This window comes from Nomascus leucogenys, chromosome 8 (assembly GCF_006542625.1).
Source record: "Nomascus leucogenys isolate Asia chromosome 8, Asia_NLE_v1, whole genome shotgun sequence".
In the NCBI taxonomy this organism is placed as follows: domain Eukaryota; kingdom Metazoa; phylum Chordata; class Mammalia; order Primates; family Hylobatidae; genus Nomascus; species Nomascus leucogenys.
In genome coordinates this window covers 19023012-19041734 of record NC_044388.1, presented here as the reverse complement: position 1 = coordinate 19041734, position 18723 = coordinate 19023012, and the positions used below count along the sequence as shown (strand labels likewise).

Genomic DNA, 18723 nt, shown 5'->3' with positions numbered 1-18723 from the left:
GGTATTAAAATATGCTACAAAACGTAGCATACAAAATATGCTACAAAATGAAGGTGAAAGGTAGAAGAGACAGGAATGGAAGTTAATCTTTTCTGAATATGCTCTGTTTTGCAGTTTTGACTTTGGAATCATGTAAACATTTAATATAATTAATAAGGCAAAATTAAATTTGAAAAAAAATCTAAAAATTGAAAACAAAATGAAACAAATAAACCTGACTGTTCCATGGGCTATAGGTCTAACTATGGAGAGGGATGATTTTGAGAGACATTAAAATATGGCTCTGCATCCATAGAAATATATATGTAATGAAGAAAAAGAATTGTAAAATTTCAAAATTGATTTAGGTCAAAAATTCATTCCAGAAAGGAAGGACGTTATTAAACAAGGACGTTACTAAGTTTATATCAAAAGAATTCAAGAGCCAACTTGAAGAAGCTTTTATTGGCCAAATATGGGACAACTTAAGATTTCAAAGGAATTATAATAACTGAAATAGATGGAAACACTGAAATATATCAAAAATCCATAAATTCTTAATAATACTGGGGCATTCTTGCCAGAAAACAGACCCTGAAATCTGATCAAGTTCCAAATATGCATTTATAGGAAACACAGAATGTGAGAAATGCTATGGGACAAACCAGCCTGGTTTCTTCACTAAGTAAATTACAGAGGGGAAAAAAAGGGGAGCGAAAACGAACTGATTAAAGGAGGCTTCAGAGACATCTCAGTCAAATACAGTGCTTAGACCTTGTTTAAATCTTCACTTACAAACAAACAAATAGAAACAATTGTTTAATAAATGAGAGACTCTGGGAAACATAAACAATGGCAGAATATTTGATGGCATTAAGGAAGTATAGTTAGTATTCTTAAGAATAATGTTTTATAGTTTTATTAATGGAAATATTTATTATCTGTTAGCAATACATACTGAAGTATTTTCTGATGAGATGATAAGATGTTTGGGATAGGAACACAGTGTGGCTTTCATTGGCCCTAGGCACTTTTGCCTTCATGGGCCACTCTTAACACAACAGATTTTCATGGACCCTAAAAAGTTCGTTGCTTTCTGATGCAAGAAAAAAAATTAGAATATTTTAGTTAATCTTACATGTTCATTCTCTTCTTCTGATTTTGAAAGAAATTAAAACATTTTCATAGGTTCTTGAGGATTTTAACAAGGCTCCCAGGTGACTCTAATGTATAATAAGTTTGATGTACTATACCAGTAGTTCTTAACTGGAAGTGATTTTACACTCTAGAGAACATTTGGCAATGTCTGAATACACTTTTGATTGTCAGACTGACACAGGAAGCAGGGTGTGTGAGTGTGTATGTGACGGGGTGGAATACTACTGGCATCTTAGTAGCTAGGGTTGCTGTTAAGGATCCTACAGGCACAGGACAACTCCCCACAGCAAAATCCAAACGTCAATAGTGCACGTGTGGAGAAACCCTGATCCTTCTCTTCCTCATCCCTTCCTTCCTTTCTCCTTCCATTTTTTCCTTCTTTTCCTCTATTCTTCCTTCTCACATTCTTTCTTTCTCTATTTCCTCTATCATGTATCAATCAATCATCTATTTCCTTAGCTCCCACTTATTTCTCTACAGGCAGCAGAGCACTCACAAAGCCACAAAGTGTTCCTTTTCTGCATTTTTATTTATTCAGTTACAGATGACCCTCTCCTTTTATCCATTTAATGACTCTTCATAAAAAGTTGATATATGGCTAAAAGAGGTATTATTTTATTTCTGGCCAAAGAGGGTCATTTACCTCCCTGGGAATAGGAGGGTGCTACTCAAAGTATAAGTGATAATTGCCATCCTATGCCTGAAGTCACAGCTCTTGGCCATTCTGCATAGGAGCTTCCACATGAAGAACCAAATAGCCAGGAATCCTGATTTTGGCTTGAAGGTTTCCAGTGGGGTTGAGGCTTGAAATATCTCAGTTCTTACAGAGATACCAGGTACAACTCTGAGTTGCTCCTCAAGAACATGGAAGTGAACATGTCTGCTACGAGTTCAACTGCAAAGCTCATACAGAATGGGTTTAAGCAAAGACATATAAAGCCACCTTAAAGAGCTTGGGATTAACCAATCAGATGGGATTCTAACCTGACTGATCACATCAATGAATCAAAAAATTGTATCTGTCAGAAGGTTTGTGGGGCAAAAGTAGTGAGGAAAATGTAAAACTACTAAGGCAAACATCGTCAGTGTCCAGCTACCCAGCTAACACTTTCCAGGGGATTAGTTGTCCTGAAAAGTCAACATGAATGTTTAGTTGGCCTGATGGACAGTGGAGGTGGGCACTCCTGGTCTTCAGAGTCTGAAGCCATTAACTGTCTCAGTTACCCAGTTCTGATTTCAGGCAATCACAGCAACCTTCTGATGATTGTCTTCTCTGTGGTTTGCCCACAAGAAAATGCCCTGGTGAAGCTAATATGACTGCCTGATGGTTGTGTTTTCCACTGAATATTAATCAATTGGCCTTTTAGTTTACAGGAACCAGTCTCCAGTAAATTTGCTTAGTTATCCTTAATTGGTTGAATCAACTCTGGGCCATTGACAACAAGGAACTTCTAGACTTTCAAGGTAGAGGAAAGGCCAGAGCATGGACTATAAAAAACATCTCCTGAAATCTGCTTCTGGCATTCAGCCTATTGTCTTCCTTTGGTGACTCTGAATGCATATTTTCTTCCAACTTTTACATTCCCAAGGTGCTCAGAAAGCCTTTGTGAAAGATTGAAAAAGTGGCCATGATACTTTGGAGCTTCTTCCACCAAGAGATGTAGTCTATCTCCTTACCCTTTAAATCTGTAATGACCATGTGACTTGCTTTGACCTAGACTGTGGAGGAAGTGACCTGTGTGAGTTCTGAGCCTGGGCCCTAAAGAGTTCTTATGGGGTTTTGTTCTTCCATTCTTTAGAACCCTAAGTACACTGTGTGTGTTAGTCCAAGCTGGCCTGGGGATGATGAGAGCCATATGGCCCCACCCCTCCTCTCATTCCAGATGACAGCCAGCCAACCCCCAGAAGCAGAACCACCCTCCTCTTGGGTAGCTGACCACAAATGCCTGAGAAAGTCCAGGCAAGATCAACAGAAGAACCACCTAGATTAGTTCAGCCTAACTTGCCAGTACTCAGAATCATAAGCTAAATAAATGCTTCTAGTTCTGAGCTACTAAATTTTGCATTATTCTGTTATGTAACAGTAGATAATTGATATGACACTATTTTCATTTTAATAACTCTCATTTATACCCTGAATTTATTGCCATGGTTGTGTCTTTCAGAAGACATGGGTTTTGCCTCTTGATATAACACAATTGGAATTTATTTTGGGCTTTCACATAACCTTCAATGGCTCTAGAAGAAGAAATAACCCTTGTTCTTCCATCAAGATGCTAAAAGATGAGAGGGTTGGGTACCTTGTAAAGAAAATTTGGGGTTTGTCAATATTATTTTGAAAAGAAATAGGAAGATTAAATACATTTTTTTTAAAAATCACATTTCTTGGACACAGATTTCTGACCTTCAGCCGGCGGTCTGGGTCTCCGCTGCATAGAGAATTTACAGATACTTTGAATGATTTCCAGGCTGGGCTTAAGTTATTCATCACAACCTGGGAAAAGAAAGAAAGGAGTGGTGAGTGGGGGAAAAATGCTTGACATTTTCACATTTTCACATTTCCACATTAAAACTGCTTGAGAAACCATTGTGATGCTTATGAAAAGAACAATAGCCTGGAAGAGGTGCCTTAATAAAAACTTGATGTAGTAAATCTTTTAAGGGTACCCACTAAGCAGGTCATTATGCACAGAACTCCTGTGGTCACTGTCCTGGCCGTTGTTTCATGAATAATGCCAATAATATTTTCCAGCATGTGGATGCTGAGAATGATCCCTTCTATATCAAAAGGAGTTGAAATTAAGGATAGGGCTGCCTCTGCCCACTGATAGAGAATTCTCAGTTCTGTAGGTCTGCCAGTCTTACGGTATAAATCATCTTCTCTTGAGGTCAGCAAAGGTAAAGACTCTTAGCGGGGTGAAGGGTATAGCAAGACAATTCTGCTGCTAAATAATTGGATGGTCTGGTAATCTGTGACCTTGAGTCACATCAGATTGCAAGTCAGAAGAAAAGTTTCTAGAAGAAAAATTCCAGGACCATACTTACACTAGCTTATCACCAACTCAATTAGAATATCCTGGAAAGGCACGACAAGGCAGATCTTAAGATTATAAACTATGTCTATAACATAGGAAAACCCTTTTAAAACCACTTTACTAATCACAAACTTGGCTAATCCTGGCCTAAGAATCTATGAATCAAATCTTATCTTGCCATCACTATGGTTCAAATAATTCAATTTGGTTCAGAATGTACGAGTAGCTGCTCTGTGCCTAGCATTGTACTGTGTACTTGAGGGCAGGGGTTCCCAAAGTGTGGTTCCTGGACCAGCAGGAGCTGCATCACCTGGCAACTTCTTAAAAACACAAATTTCTAGTCCCCACCCAGAACTACTGACAGACGCTCTGGAGGTGGGTCTCCTAGGTGATTCTGAGGCACAAAGTTTCAGAACCACTGCTCTAGGGGATATACAAATAAAGTTAAATGGAATTCTGTCATATTGATTTTTCTACTTAGGAAGTCTTTAGTTAGTGGAAGTCTTAGAATTTTTTTTTTTTTTTTTTTTTTGAGATGGATTTTTGCTTTTGTTGCCCAGGCTGTAGTGCAATGGTGCAATCTTGGCTCACTACAACCTCTCCTGCTTCAGCCTCCCAAGTAGCTGGGATTACAGGCATGCGCCATCACCCCCAGCTAATTTTGTATTCTTAGTAGAGACAGGGTTTCTCCATGTTGGTCATGCTGGTCTTGAACTACTGACCTCGGGTGATCCGCCTGCCTCCGCCGCCCAGAGTGCTGGGACTACAGGTGTGAGCCACAGCACCTGACCTAGAATTTTTTTTAAATTAATTATCTATCCAAATAACATAATTATTTTATAAGTGATTCCCTCTTCTACCGGATTCCTTAATATAACTAGATCCTAGACTCATTGTTAAATTTCTTCTAATGCATTGAAGTGGAGAAATAATGTTTCTGTGTGACTTTGTCATGTGTCCTAGTACCCTTAGGATGATTAAAGTGATGGCAAGAAGGAGAATTAGGTAAAAAATGGTTTGGGTTAAAATAAATTTCCCAACTTTATATGAAAATGCTAAGAAGTGAAGATGTTTCATGCAACAGTTTTGAAAAACTCAATAGCAACTAGAAATTTCCTCTGAAGTTAAAATCTTTATGTGTGTGTACGTATGAGTGTACGTGTGTGTGTGTATATGTGTGTGTGTGTACGTGCAGGCTACCCACAAGTGAACAGTTTTGCCTAGTATTTATTTTGTATTTACTGAGAAAGCAAGATAAATCAATGTCATGTTGCTTCACTCACTGGAAAACCTTGCCATCATGTTCCTTGTGAAACTCTAGGAGCACCTCCCCATTAGAGTAAAGGGGGATATTATAGAAATTCTTGGGAACAGGAGAATTTACCAATATCAATGAGAAGAATGCTCTCAGGAGCAAAGGAGAGGAGGTTCTGGAAGAGAAGTACAGCAATAGTCATCCTTTCAATTTTTTATTTTTTGGGCTGTTACCTCAAGAATTTATCGTTTATGTTACAAACATTCCACTTATACTGTTTTGGTTATTATAAAATATATACTAAATTATTATTGACTGTAGTCACCCTATTGTTCTGTCCAATACTAGATCTTATTCATTCTAACTAGATATTTTGTACTCATTAACCATTATTACTTCCCTCCTCCCCTACTACCCTTCCCAGCCTCTGCTGTCCATCATTGTATTTTCTGTCTCCATGAGTTCAGTTGTTTTAATATTTAGCTCCCACAAATAAGTGAGAACATGTGAAGTTTGTCATTCTGTGCTTATCTTATTTTACTTAATATAAAGACCTCCAGTTTTATCCATGTTGTCAGAAATGACAGAATTTTATTTGTACATTTTGGAGTACTGAATAGTACTCCACTGTGTATATGTGCCACATTTTCTTCATTCATCTGTTGATAAACTTGTAGGTTGCTTCCAAATCTTAGCTAATATGAATAGTGCTGCAGTAAATATGGGAGGGCAGATATCTCCTGTATATACTGATTTCCTTTCTTTTGGGTATATACCTGGCAGAGTGATTGCTGGGTCATATGGTTGTTCTATTTTTAGTTTTTTGAGGAACCTACAAATTGCTCTCCCCAATGATTATATTAATTTACATTTCCACCAACAGTATATGACAGTTCCCTTTTCTCCACATCCTTGCCAGTATTTGTTATGGCCTGTCTTTTGAATTTATCCCAAAAAGTCAATATTAACTGAGGTGAGTGCTATTTCATTGTAGTTTTGTTTGGCGTATCTCTGATGTTCAATGATGTTGAGCACCTTTTCACACATCTATTTGCCATCTGTATGTCTTCTTTTCAGAAATGTTTATTCATATCTTTTGCCCATTTCCAAATTGAATTATTAGATTTTTTTCTCATAGAGTTGTTTGAGCTCCTTATATCTTTTGGTTATTAACCCCCTGTCAGACGGACAGTTGGCAAACATCTTCTCTCATTCTGTGGGTTTTCTCTTCACTTTTTAAATTGCTTCCTCTGCAGTGCAGAATTTTTTTATTATTATTATTATCATTATACTTTAGGTTTTAGGGTACATGTGCACAATGTGCAGGTTTGTTACATATGTATCCATGTGCCATGTTGTTTTGCTGCACCCATTAACTCATCATTTAGCATTAGGTATATCTCCTAATGCTGTCCCTCCCCCCTCCCGCCACCCCACAACAGTCGCTGGAGTGTGATGTTCCCCTTCCTGTGTCCATGAGTTCTCATTGTTCAGTTCCCACCTATGAGTGAGAACATGCGGTGTTTGGTTTTTTATCCTTGCGATAGTTTACTGAGAATGATGGTTTCCAGCTTCATCCATGTCCCTACAAAGGACAGGAACTCATCATTTTTTATGGCTGCATAGTACTCTATGGTGTATATGTGCCACATTTTCTCAATCCAGTCTATCGTTGTTGGACATTTGGGTTGGTTCCAACTCTTTGCTATTGTGAATAGTGCCGCAATAAACATACGTGTGCATGTGTCTTTATAGCAGCATGATTTATAGTCCTTTGGGTATATACCCAGTAATAGGATGGCTGGGTCAAATGGTATTTCTAGTTCTAGATCCCTGAGGAATCGCCACACTGACTTCCACAATGGTTGAACTAGTTTACACTCCCACCAACAGTGTAATAGTGTTCCTATTTCTCCACATCCTCTCCAGCACCTGTTGTTTCCTGACTTTTTAATGATGGCCATTCTAACTGGTGTGAGATGGTATCTCACTGTGGTTTTGATTTGCATTTCTGTGATGGCCAGTGATGATGAGCATTTTTTCATATGTTTTTTGGCTGCATAAATGTCTTCTTTTGAGAAGTGTCTGTTCATGTCCTTCGCCCACTTTTTGATGGGGTTGTTTTTTTCTTGTAAATTTGTTTCAGTTCATTGTAGATTCTGGATATTAGCCCTTTGTCAGATGAGTAGGTTGCAAAAATTTTCTCCCATTCTGTAGGTTGTCTGTTCACTCTGATGGTAGCTTCTTTTGCTGTGCAGAAGCTCTTCAGTTTAATTAGCTCCCATTTGTCAATTTTGGCTTTTGTTGCCATTGCTTTTGGTGTTTTAGACATGAAGTCCTTGCCCACGCCTATGTCCTGAATGGTATTGCCTAGGTTTTCTTGTAGGATTTTAATGGTTTTAGGTCTAACATTTAAGTCTTTAATCCATCTTGAATTAATTTTTGTATAAGGTGTAAGGAAGGGATCCAGTTTCAGCTTTCTACATATGGCTAGCCAGTTTTCTCAGCACCATTTATTAAATATGGAATTCTTTCCCAATTTCTTGTTTTTGTCAGGTTTGTCAAAGATCAGATAGTTGTAGATATGCAGCATTATTTCTGAGGGCTCTGTTCTGTTCCATTGATTTATGTCTCTGTTGTGGTACCAGTACCATGCTGTTTTGGTTACTGTAGCCTTGTAGTATAGTTTGAAGTCAGGTAGCGTGATGCCTCCAGCTTTGTTCTTTTGGCTTAGGATTGACTTGGCGATGCGGGCTCTTTTTTGGTTCCATATGAACTTTAAAGTAGTTATTTCCAATTCTGTGAAGAAAGTCATTGGTAGCTTGATGGGGATGGCATTGAATCTATAAATTAGCTTGGGCAGTATGGCCATTTTCACGATATTGATTCTTCCAACCCATGAGCATGGAATGTTCTTCCATTTGTTTGTGTCCTCTTTTATTTCATTGAGCAGTGGTTTGTAGTTCTCCTTGAAGAGGTCCTTCACATCCCTTGTAAGTTGGATTCCTAGGTATTTTATTCTCTTTGAAGCAACTGTGAATGGGAGTTCACTCATGATTTGGCTCTCTGTTTGTCTGTGATTGGTGTACAAGAATGCTTGTGATTTTTGTACATTGATTTTGTATCCTGAGATTTTGCTGAAGTTGCTAATCAGCTTAAGGAGATTTTGGGCTGAGACAGTGGGGTTTTCTAGATATACAATCATGTCATCTGCAAACAGGGACAATTTGACTTTCTCTTTTCCTAGTTGAATACCCTTTATTTCCTTCTCCTGCCTGATTTCCCTGGCCAGAACTTCCAGCACTATGTTGAATAGGAGTGGTGAGAGAGGGCATCCCTGTCTTGTGCCAGTTTTCAAAGGGAATGCTTCCAGTTTTTGCCCATTCAGTATGATATTGGCTGTGGGCTTGTCATAGATAGCTCTTATTATTTTAGGGTACGTCCCATCAGTACCTAATTTATTGAGAGTTTTTAGCATGAAGGGTTGTTGAATTTTGTCAAAGGCCTTTTCTGCATCTATTGAGATAATCATGTGGTTTTTGTCTTTGGTTCTGTTTATATGCTGGATTACACTTATTGATTTGCATATGTTGAAGGGATCCCAGGGATGAAGCCCACTTGATCATGGTGAATAAGCTTTTTGATGTGCTGCTGGATTCGGTTTGCCAGTATTTTATTGAGGATTTTTGCATCAATGTTCATCAAGGATATTGGTCTGAAATTCTCTTTTTTGGTTATGTCTCTGCCAGGCTTTGGTATCAGGACGATGCTGGCCTCATAAAATGTGTTAGGGAGGATTCCCTCTTTTTCTATCGATTGGAATAGTTTCAGAAGGAATGGTACCAGTTCCTCCTTGTACCTCTGGTAGAATTCGGCTGTGAATCCATCAGGTCCTGGACTCTTTTTGGTTGGTAAGCTATTGATTATTGCCACAATTTCAGAGCCTTTTATTGGTCTATTCAGAGATTCAACTTCTTCCTGGTTTAGTCTTGGGAGGGTGTATTTGTTGAGGAATTTATCCATTTCTTCTAGATTTTCTAGTTTATTTGCATAGAGGTGTTTGTAGTATTCTCTGATGGTAGATTGTATTTCTGTGGGATCGGTGGTGATATCCCCTTTTTCATATTTTGTTGCATCTATTAGATTCTTCTCTCTTTTCCTCTTTATTAGTCTTGCTAGTGGTCTATCAATTTTGTTGATCTTTTCAAAAAACCAGCTCCTGAATTCATTAATTTTTTGAAGGGTTTTTTGTGTCTCTATTTCCTTCAGTTCTGCTCTGATTTTAGTTATTTCTAGCCTTCTGCTAGCTTTTGAATGTGTTTGCTCTTGCTTTTCTAGTTCTTTTAATTGTGACGTTAGGGTGTCAATTTTGGATCTTTCCTGCTTTCTCTTGTGGGCATTTAGTGCTATAAATTTCCCTCTACACACTGCTTTGAATGTGTCCCAGAGATTCTGGTATGTTGTGTCTTTGTTCTCATTGGTTTCAAAGAACATCTTTATTTCTGCCTTCATTTCATTATGTACCCAATAGTCATTCAGGAGCAGGTTGTTCAGTTTCCATGTAGTTGAGCAGTTTTGAGTGAGTTTCTTAATCCTGAGTTCTAGTTTGATTGCACTGTGGTCTGAGAGACAGTTTGTTATAATTTCTGTTCTTTTACATTTGCTGAGGAGAGCTTTACTTCCAACTATGTGGTCAATTTTGGAATAGGTGTGGTGTGGTGCTGAAAAAAATGTGTCTTCTGTTGACTTGGGGTGAAGAGTTCTGTAGATGTCTATTAGGTCCACTTTGTGCAGAGCTGAGTTCAATTCCTGGATATCCTTGTTAACTTTCTGTCTCGTTGATCTGTCTAATGTTGACAGTGGGATGTTAAAATGTCCCATTATTATTGTTTGGGAGTTTAATTCCCTTTGTAGGTCACTCAGGACTTGCTTTATGAATCTGGGTGCTCCTGTGTTGGGTGCATATATATTTAGGATAGTTAGCTCTTCTTGTTGAATTGATCCCTTTACCATTATGTAATGGCCTTCTTTGTCTCTTTTGATCTTTGTTGTTTTAAAGTCTATTTTATCAGAGACTAGGATTGCAACCCCTGCCTTTTTTGTTTTCCATTTGCTTGATTGATCTTCCTCAATTCCTTTATTTTGAGTCTATGTGTGTCTTTGCACGTGAGATGGGTTTCCTGAATACAGCACACTGATGGGTCTTGACTCCTTATCCAGTTTGCCAGTCTGTGTCTTTTAATTGGAGCATTTAGCCCATTTACATTTAAAGTTAATATTGTTATGTGTGAATTTGATCCTGTCATTATGATGTTAGTTGGTTATTTTGCTCATTAGTTGATGCAGTTTCTTCCTAGCCTCGATGATCTTTACAATTTGGCATGTTTTTGCTGGGGCTGGTACTGGTTGTTACTTTCCATGTTTAGTGCTTCCTTCAGGAGCTCTTTTAGGGCAGGCCTGGTGGTGACAAAATCACTCAGCATTTGCTTGTCTGTAAAGTATTTTATTTCTCCTTCACTTATGAAGCTTAGTTTGGCTGGATATGAAATTCTGGGTTGAAAATTCTTTTCTTCGAGAATGTTGAATATCGGCCCCCACTCTCTTCTGGCTTGTAGAGTTTCTGCCGAGAGATCAGTTGTTAGTCTGATGGGCTTCCCTTTGTGGGTAACCCGACCTTTCTCTCTGGCCGCCCTTAACATTTTTTCCTTCATTTCAACTTTGGTGAATCTGACAATTATGTGTCTTGGAGTTGCTCTTCTCGAGGAGTATCTTTGTGGCGTTCTCTGTATTTCCTGAATCCAAATGTTGGCCTGCCTTGCTAGATTGGGGAAGTTCTCCTGGATAATATCTTGCAGAGTGTTTTCCAACTTGGTTCCATTCTCCCCGTCAATTGCAGGTACACCAATCAGACGTAGGTTTGGTCTTTTCACATAGTCTCAAGTTTCTTGGAGGCTTTGTTTGTTCCTTTTTATTCTTTTTTCTCTAAACTTCCCTTCTCTCTTCATTTCATTCATTTCATCTTCCATTGCTAATACCCTTTCTTCCAGTTGATCGCATTGGCTACCGAGGCTTCTGCAATCTTCACATAGTTCTCGATACTTGGGTTTCAGCTCCATCAGCTCCTTTAAGCCCTTCTCTCCATTGGTTATTCTAGTTATTCATTCGTCTAATTTTTTTTCAAAGTTTTTAACTTCTTTGCTATTGTTTTGAATTTCCTCCCATAGCTCGTAGTTTGATCGTCTGAAGCCTTCTTCTCTTCAAGTCGTCAAAGTCATTCTCCGTCCAGCTTTCTTCCGTTGGTGATGAGGAACTGTGTTCCTTTGTAGGAGGAGAGGTGCTCTGCTTTTTAGAGTGTCCAGTTTTTCTGCTCTGTTTTTTTCCCCATCTTTGTGGTTTTATCTACTTTTGGTCTTTGATGATGGTGATGTACAGATGGGTTTTTGGTGTGGATGTCCTTTCTGTTTGTTAGTTTTCCTTCTTCCAGACAGGACCCTCAGCTGCAGGTCTGTTGGAGTTTGCTAGAGATCCACTCCAGACCCTGTTTGGCTGGGTGTCAGCAGCGGTGGCTGCAGAACAGCAGATTTTCGTGAGACCACAAATTCAGCTGTCTGTTAGTTCCTCTGGAAGTTTTGTCTCAGAGGAGTACACGGCCGAGTGAGGTGTCAGTCTGTCCCTACTGGGGGGTGCCTCCCAGTTAGGCTGCTCGGGGGTCAGGGACCCACTTTAGGAGGCAGTCTGTCCGTTCTCAGATCTCCAGCTGCGTGCTGGGAGAACCACTACTCTCTTCAAAGCTGTCAGTCAGACAGCGACATTTAAGTCTGCAGAGGTTCCTGCTGAAATTTTGTTTGTCTGTGCCCTGCCCCCAGAGGTGGAGCCTACAGAGGCAGGCAGGCCTCCTTGAGCTGTGGTGGGCTCCACCCAGTTCGAGCTTCCTGGCTGCTTTGTTTACCTAAGCAAGCCTGGGCAATGGCAGGCACCCCTCCCCCAGCCTCGGTGCCGCCTTGCAGTTTGATCTCAGACTGCTGTGCTAGCAATCAGCGAGACTCCGTGGGCATAGGACCCTCCGAGCCAGGTGCGGGACACCATCTCCTGGTGTGCCGTTTTTTAGGCCCATTGGAAAAGCGCAGTATTAGGGTGGGAGTGACCCGATTTTCCAGGTGCCTTCTGTTTCTCCTTTCTTTGACTAGGAAAGGGAACTCCCTGACCCCTTGCACTTCCCAAGTGAGGCAATGCCTGGCTCTGCTTCGGCTCGTGCACAGTGCGCTGCGCGGGCTGTCCTGCACCCACTGTTTGGCACTCCCTAGTGAGATGAAACCGGTACCTTAAATGGAGATGCAGAAATCACCCGTCTTCTGTGTTGCTCAGGCTGGGAGCTGCAGACTGACCGGAGCTGTTCCTATTCGGCCATCTTGGCTCCACCCCCCCAGAAGGTTTTTTTAACTTGATGTGATCCCCTTTGTCCATTTTTGCTTGGTCGCTTGTGCTTGTGGGGTATTATTCAAGAAATCTTTACCCAGTCCAATGATTTAGAGAGTTTCCCTAATGTGTTCTTTTAGCATTTTCACAGTTCGAAGTCTTAAATTTATGTCTTTAATCCATTTTGATTTGATTTTTGTATATGGTAAGAGATGGGGGTCTGGTTTCATTCTTCCACATATCAATATCCAGTTTTCCCAGCACCATTTATTCAAGAGACTATCCTTTCTACAATGTCTGTTCTTGGCACCTTTGTCAAATATGAGTTCAATATACATATATGAATTTGTTTCTGGGTTCTCTATTCTGTTCCATGGGTTTATGTGTCTGTTTTTATGCCAGTACCATGCTGTTTACTATTGCTCTGTAGTATAAATTGAAGTCAGATAATGTGATTCCTCCAGTTTTGTTCTTTTTGCTTAGGATAGCTTTGGCTATTCTGGGTCTTTCATAGTTTCATGTAAATTTTAGGATTGTGTTTTCTAGTTCTGTGAAGAATGTCATTGGTATTTTGATAAAGATTGCATTGAATTTGTAGATTGCTTTGGGTAGTATGCACATTTTAATAATATTAATTCTTCTAATCCCTGAACATGGAATATTTTTCCATTGTATTGTGTCCTCTTCAGTTTCTTTCATCAATATTTTACAGTTTTCATTGTATAGATCTTTCACTGTTTTGGTTAAGTGAATTCCTAGGTCTTTTATTTTATTTGTAGCTATTATAAATGGGATTATTTTCCTGATTTCTTTTTCAGATTGCTGCTGGAATATAGAAATGCCACTGATTTTTGTATGTTGATTTTGTATCTGCAACTTTGCTGAGTTTATTAGTTTTAATAGTTTTCTGGTAGAGTCTTTAGGTTTTTCCAAATATAAGATCATATCATCTGCAAACAAGTATAAATTGACTTCTTCCTTTTCAATTTGAATGCCCTTTATTTCTTTCTCTTCCTTGATTGCTCTAGCTAGGACTTCCATTTCCCTGTTGAATAACAGTGATGAAAGTGGGCATCCTTGTCTTTTCCAGATCTTAGAGGAAAGGCTTTCAGTTTTTCCCAATTCAGTATGATACTAGCTGTGGGCTGTTGTATATGGCTTTTGTTGTGTTGAGATATGTTCCTTCTATACTCAGTTTTTTGCATTTTTTTATCATGAAGGGATGTTGAATTTTATTAAATGCTTCTTCAGTATTAATTGAAATGAGCATATGATTTTTGTCCTTCATTCTGTTAATATGATGTATCACATTGATTGATTTGCATATGTTAAACCATTCTTTCATCTCTGGGATAAATCCCTCTTGGTCATGATGCATGATCTTTTTAATGTGTTGTTGAATTCAGTTTGCTAGGATTTCAATGAGGATTTTTGTATCAATGTTCATCAGGGATATTGGCCTGTAGTTTTCTTTTTTGAGGTGTCTTTGTATGGTCCTGATATCAGGGCAATACTGGCCTCATAGAATGAGTTTGGAAGTATTCCTTCCTCCTCTCTTTTTTCAAATAGTTCAAGTAGGATTGGTATTAGTTCTTTTTTAAATTCTACCAATTTATTTGGTAGAATTCAGTAGTGAAGCCATCAGTTTCCAGGCTTTTCTTTGCCGGGAGATATTTTATCATTACTTTGATCTCGTTATTTGATATTGATCTGTTCAAGTTTTGGCTTTCTTTATGGTTCAATCTTGGTAGATTATATGGGTCTAAGAGTTTATCCATTTCTTCCAGGTTTTTCAATTTATTGGCATATAGTTGCACATAGTAACCTCAATGATCCACTGAATTTCTGCAGTATTTGTATAATGTCTTCAGATTTAATTTTATTTATTTGGGTATTCTCTCTTTTTTTCTTAATCTGGCTAAAGTTTTATCAATTTTGTTTATCTTTTCAAAAAAACTTTTTGTTTTATTGATATTTTGTATTATTTTCTTCTTTTAAATTTCCTTTATTTCTGCTTTAGTCATTATTATTTATTTTCTTCTGCTAATTTTGGAGTTTTTTGGCTCTTCCTTTTCTGGTTCTTAGAAATACATTTTAGGTTGTTTATTTGAAGTTTATCTACTTGTCTGATACAGGCATTTATAGCTATCCATTTTCCTTTAAGTACTGTTTTCATATATTCCATAGGTTTTGGTATGTTTTATTTTAATATTCATTTGTTTTAAGAAATTTTTACATTTCCTTCTTAATTTCTTCATTGATCCACTGGTCATTCAGGAGCATATTGCTTGATTTCCATGTATTAGCATAGTTTCCAAAATCCCTCTTGTGATTGATTTCCAGTTTTATGCCTTTGTCATCAGAGATGATACTTGATATTATTTCAATTTTTCTGAATATTTTAAGAGTAGTTTTGTGATCAAATATATGGTCTATCCTTGAGAATGATCTATGTGCTAAAGAGAAGAATGCATATTCTGCAGTCATTAGTTGAAATGTTCTGTAAATATCCATTAGGTCCATTTGGCCTATGGTGAAGATGAAGTCCAAGGTTTCTTTGTTGATTTTCTGACTGGATGATCTATCCAATGCTGAAAATGGGGTGTTGAAGTCTTCAGCTATTATTGTATTGAGGTCTATCTCTCTCTTTAGCTCTAATAATATTTTCTTTATATAACTGAGTGCTTCAGTATTGGGTGCACATATATTTACAACTGCTATATTCTCTTGCTGAATTAACCCCTTGATCATTATATGTTTTTACTCTTTTCATTGCTTTTGTCTTGAAATCTATTTTGTCTAAGTATAGTTACTCCTTCTCTTTTTGGTTTCTATTTGCATGGGATATATTTTTCCATCCCTTTATTTTCAGTCTGTCTCTTTATAGGTAAAGTGTATTTTTTGTAGTCTAAATATCATTGGATCTTGTTTTTATCCATTCAGCAACCCTGTTTAGTTTATGGGAGTGTTTAGTCCCATTACATTCAATGTTATTATTGATAGGTAAGGTGTTACTCCTGCCATTAGGGTTTTTGTTTTCTGGTTGTTCTGTGGTCTTCTCTTCCACCTTCTTCTGTCCTTCCTTCCTCCTTCTTCTTTCCTTCCTTCCTATGTTCCTTATAGTGAAGGTGATTTTTCTCTGGTTTATGTTTTAATTTATTGGTTTTTTTTGGTGTATCTGTTGTTTTTCAATTTGAGGTTACCATGAGGCTTGCAAATAATATGTTATAACCTATTATTATTATAATTTTTATTTGAGATGGAGTCTCATTCTGTTGTCCAGGCTGGAATGCAGTGGTACAAACTGAGCTCACTGCAACCTCCACCTCCTAGGTTCAAGCAATTCTGCTGCTTCAGCCTCCTTCCTAGTAGCTGGGATTACAGGCACACACCACCATGCCTGGCTAATTTTTGTATTTTTAGTAGAGATGGGGTTTCACTATGTTGGCCAGGCCGGTATCTGACTCCTGGTCTCAAGTGATCTGCCTGCTTTGGCCCCCAAAAGTGCTGGGATTACAGGTGTGAGCCACTAAGCCTGGCCCATTATTTTATTTATTTTTTAATTTCTAAGTTCAGGAGTACATGTGCAGGATGTGCAGGTTTGTTACATAGGTAAATGTGTTTAATGGGGGTTGGTTGTATAGATTATTTCACCACCCAGGTATTAAGCCTAGTATCCAATAGTTATTTTTCCTACTTCTCTCCCTCCTACCACCTTCTGCCCTCTGATAGGCCCCAGTGTGTGTTGTTTCCCTCTATATGTCCTTGTGTTCTCATAATTTAGCTCCCACTTAAAAGTGAGAAGATGCTGTATTTGGTCTTCTGTTCCTGCATTAGTTTGCTAAGAATAATGGCCCCCAGCTCCATCCATGTCCCTGCAAAAAACATGATCTTATTCTTTTTTATGGCTGCATAGTATTCCATGGTGTATATGTACCACATTTTCTTTATCCAGTCTATAATTGATGGGCATTTGGGTTGATTCCATGTTTTTGTTATTGTGAATAGTGCTGCAATGAACATACATGTGCCTATATGTTTATAACAGAATGACTTCTATTCCTTTAGGTATATACCCAGTAATGGGATTACTGGGTTGAATGATAGTTCTGTCTTCAGGTTTTTGAGGAATCACCACACTGTCTTCCATGATGGTTGAACTAATTTACACTCCCACCAACAGTGTAAAAGCATTCCTTTTTCTCCACTGCCTCTCCAGCATCTGTTATTTTTTTTTACTTTTTAATAGTAGCCATTCTAACTGGTGTGAGATGGTATCTCATTGTGGTTTTAATTTGCATTTTTCTAATGATCAATGATACTGAGCTTTTTTTATGTGATTGTTGGCCACATGTATGTCTTCTTTTAAGAGGTGTCTGTTCATGTTCTTTGCCCACTTTTTAATGAGTTGTTTTCTTGTAAATTTGTTTAACTTCCTTATAGATGCTAGATATTAGACCTCATTCAGTTGCATAGTTTGCAACAATTTTCTCCCATTCTCTAGGTTGTCTGTTTACTCTGTTGATAGCTTCTTTTGCTGTGCAGAAGCTCTTTAGTTTAATTAGATCCCATTTGTCAATTTTTGCTTTTGTTGCAATTGCTTTCAGTATCTTTGTTATGAAATCTTTGCCCATGCCTATGTCCTGAATGGTATTGCCTAGGTTGTCTTCCAGGGTTTTTATAATTTTGGGTTTTACATTTAAGTCTTTAATCCATCTTGAGTTAATTTTTGTGTATGGTGTAAAGATGGGGTCCAGTTTCAATCTTCTGCATATGGCTAGCCAGTTATCCCAGCACAATTTATTGAATAGGCAGTCCTTTCCCCATTGCTTGTTTTTGTCAGGTTTGTTGAAGATCAGATAGTTGAAGGTGGGTGGTCATATTTCTGAGTTCCCTATTCTGTTCCATTGGTGTATGTGTCTGTTCTTGTACCAGTACCATGCTGTTTTGGTGACTGTAGCCCTGTAATATAGTTTGAAATCAGGTAGTGTGATGCCTCCAGCTTTGTTCTTTTTGCTTAGGATTGCCTTGGTTATTTGGGCTCTTTTGGGGTTTCATATAAATTTTAAAATAGATTTTTCTAGTTCTGTGAAGAATGTCAGTGACAGTTTAATAGGAATAGCATTGAATGTATAAATTCCTTTGGGAATATGACCATTTTAATGATATTGATTATTCCTATGCATGAGCATGGAATAATTTGCCGTTTCTTTGTGTCATCTCTGAGCTCTTTGAGTAGTGGTTTGTAGTTCTCTTTGTAGATCTTTCAGTTTCCTTGTTAGCTGTATTTCTAGGCATATCACTCTTTTAGTAGCAATTGTGAATGGGAGTTCATTCATGATTTGTCTCTTGGCTTGACTGTTGTTGGTGTATAAGAATGCCAGCATTTTTTTGCACATTGATTTTGTATTCTGAGACTTCACTGAAGTTGTTTATTAGCTTAAGAAGCTTTTGGGCTGAGATGATGGGGTTTTCTAGATATAGGATCATGTCGTCTGCAAACAGGGATAGTTAGACTTCCTCTCTTCCTGTTCGAATGCCCTTTATTTCTTTATCTTGCCTGATTGCTCTGGCAAGAACTTCCAATATTGTGTTGAATAGAAGTGGTGAGAGAGGGCATCTTTGTTTTGTGCCAGTTTTCAAGGGGAATACTTCCAGCTTTTTCCCATTCAGTATGATGTTGGCAGTGGGTTTGTCATATACGGCTCTTATTATTTTGAGGTATCTTCCTTCAATACCCAGTTTATTGGGAGTTTTTAACATTAAGGTATGTTAAATATTGTTGAAAGCCTTTTCTGCATTTATTGAGGTAATCATGTGGTTTTCGTCTTTTGTTCTGTTTATTTGATGAATCACATTTATTGATTAGCCTACTCTGAA

At 38.1% G+C, this 18723-nt stretch overlaps 1 protein-coding gene across 1 annotated transcript in view; it reads right to left on the bottom strand.

Moving 5' to 3' along the window:
* CPNE4 (copine 4) overlaps positions 1–18723 on the bottom strand; it is a 531957-nt gene that overhangs the window by 136075 nt on the left and 377159 nt on the right. The window contains exon 9 of the mRNA XM_003265221.4: positions 3542–3631. Coding sequence (XP_003265269.1) covers positions 3542–3631 — 90 coding nt within the window. The remainder of the gene's footprint in view (positions 1–3541; positions 3632–18723) is intronic.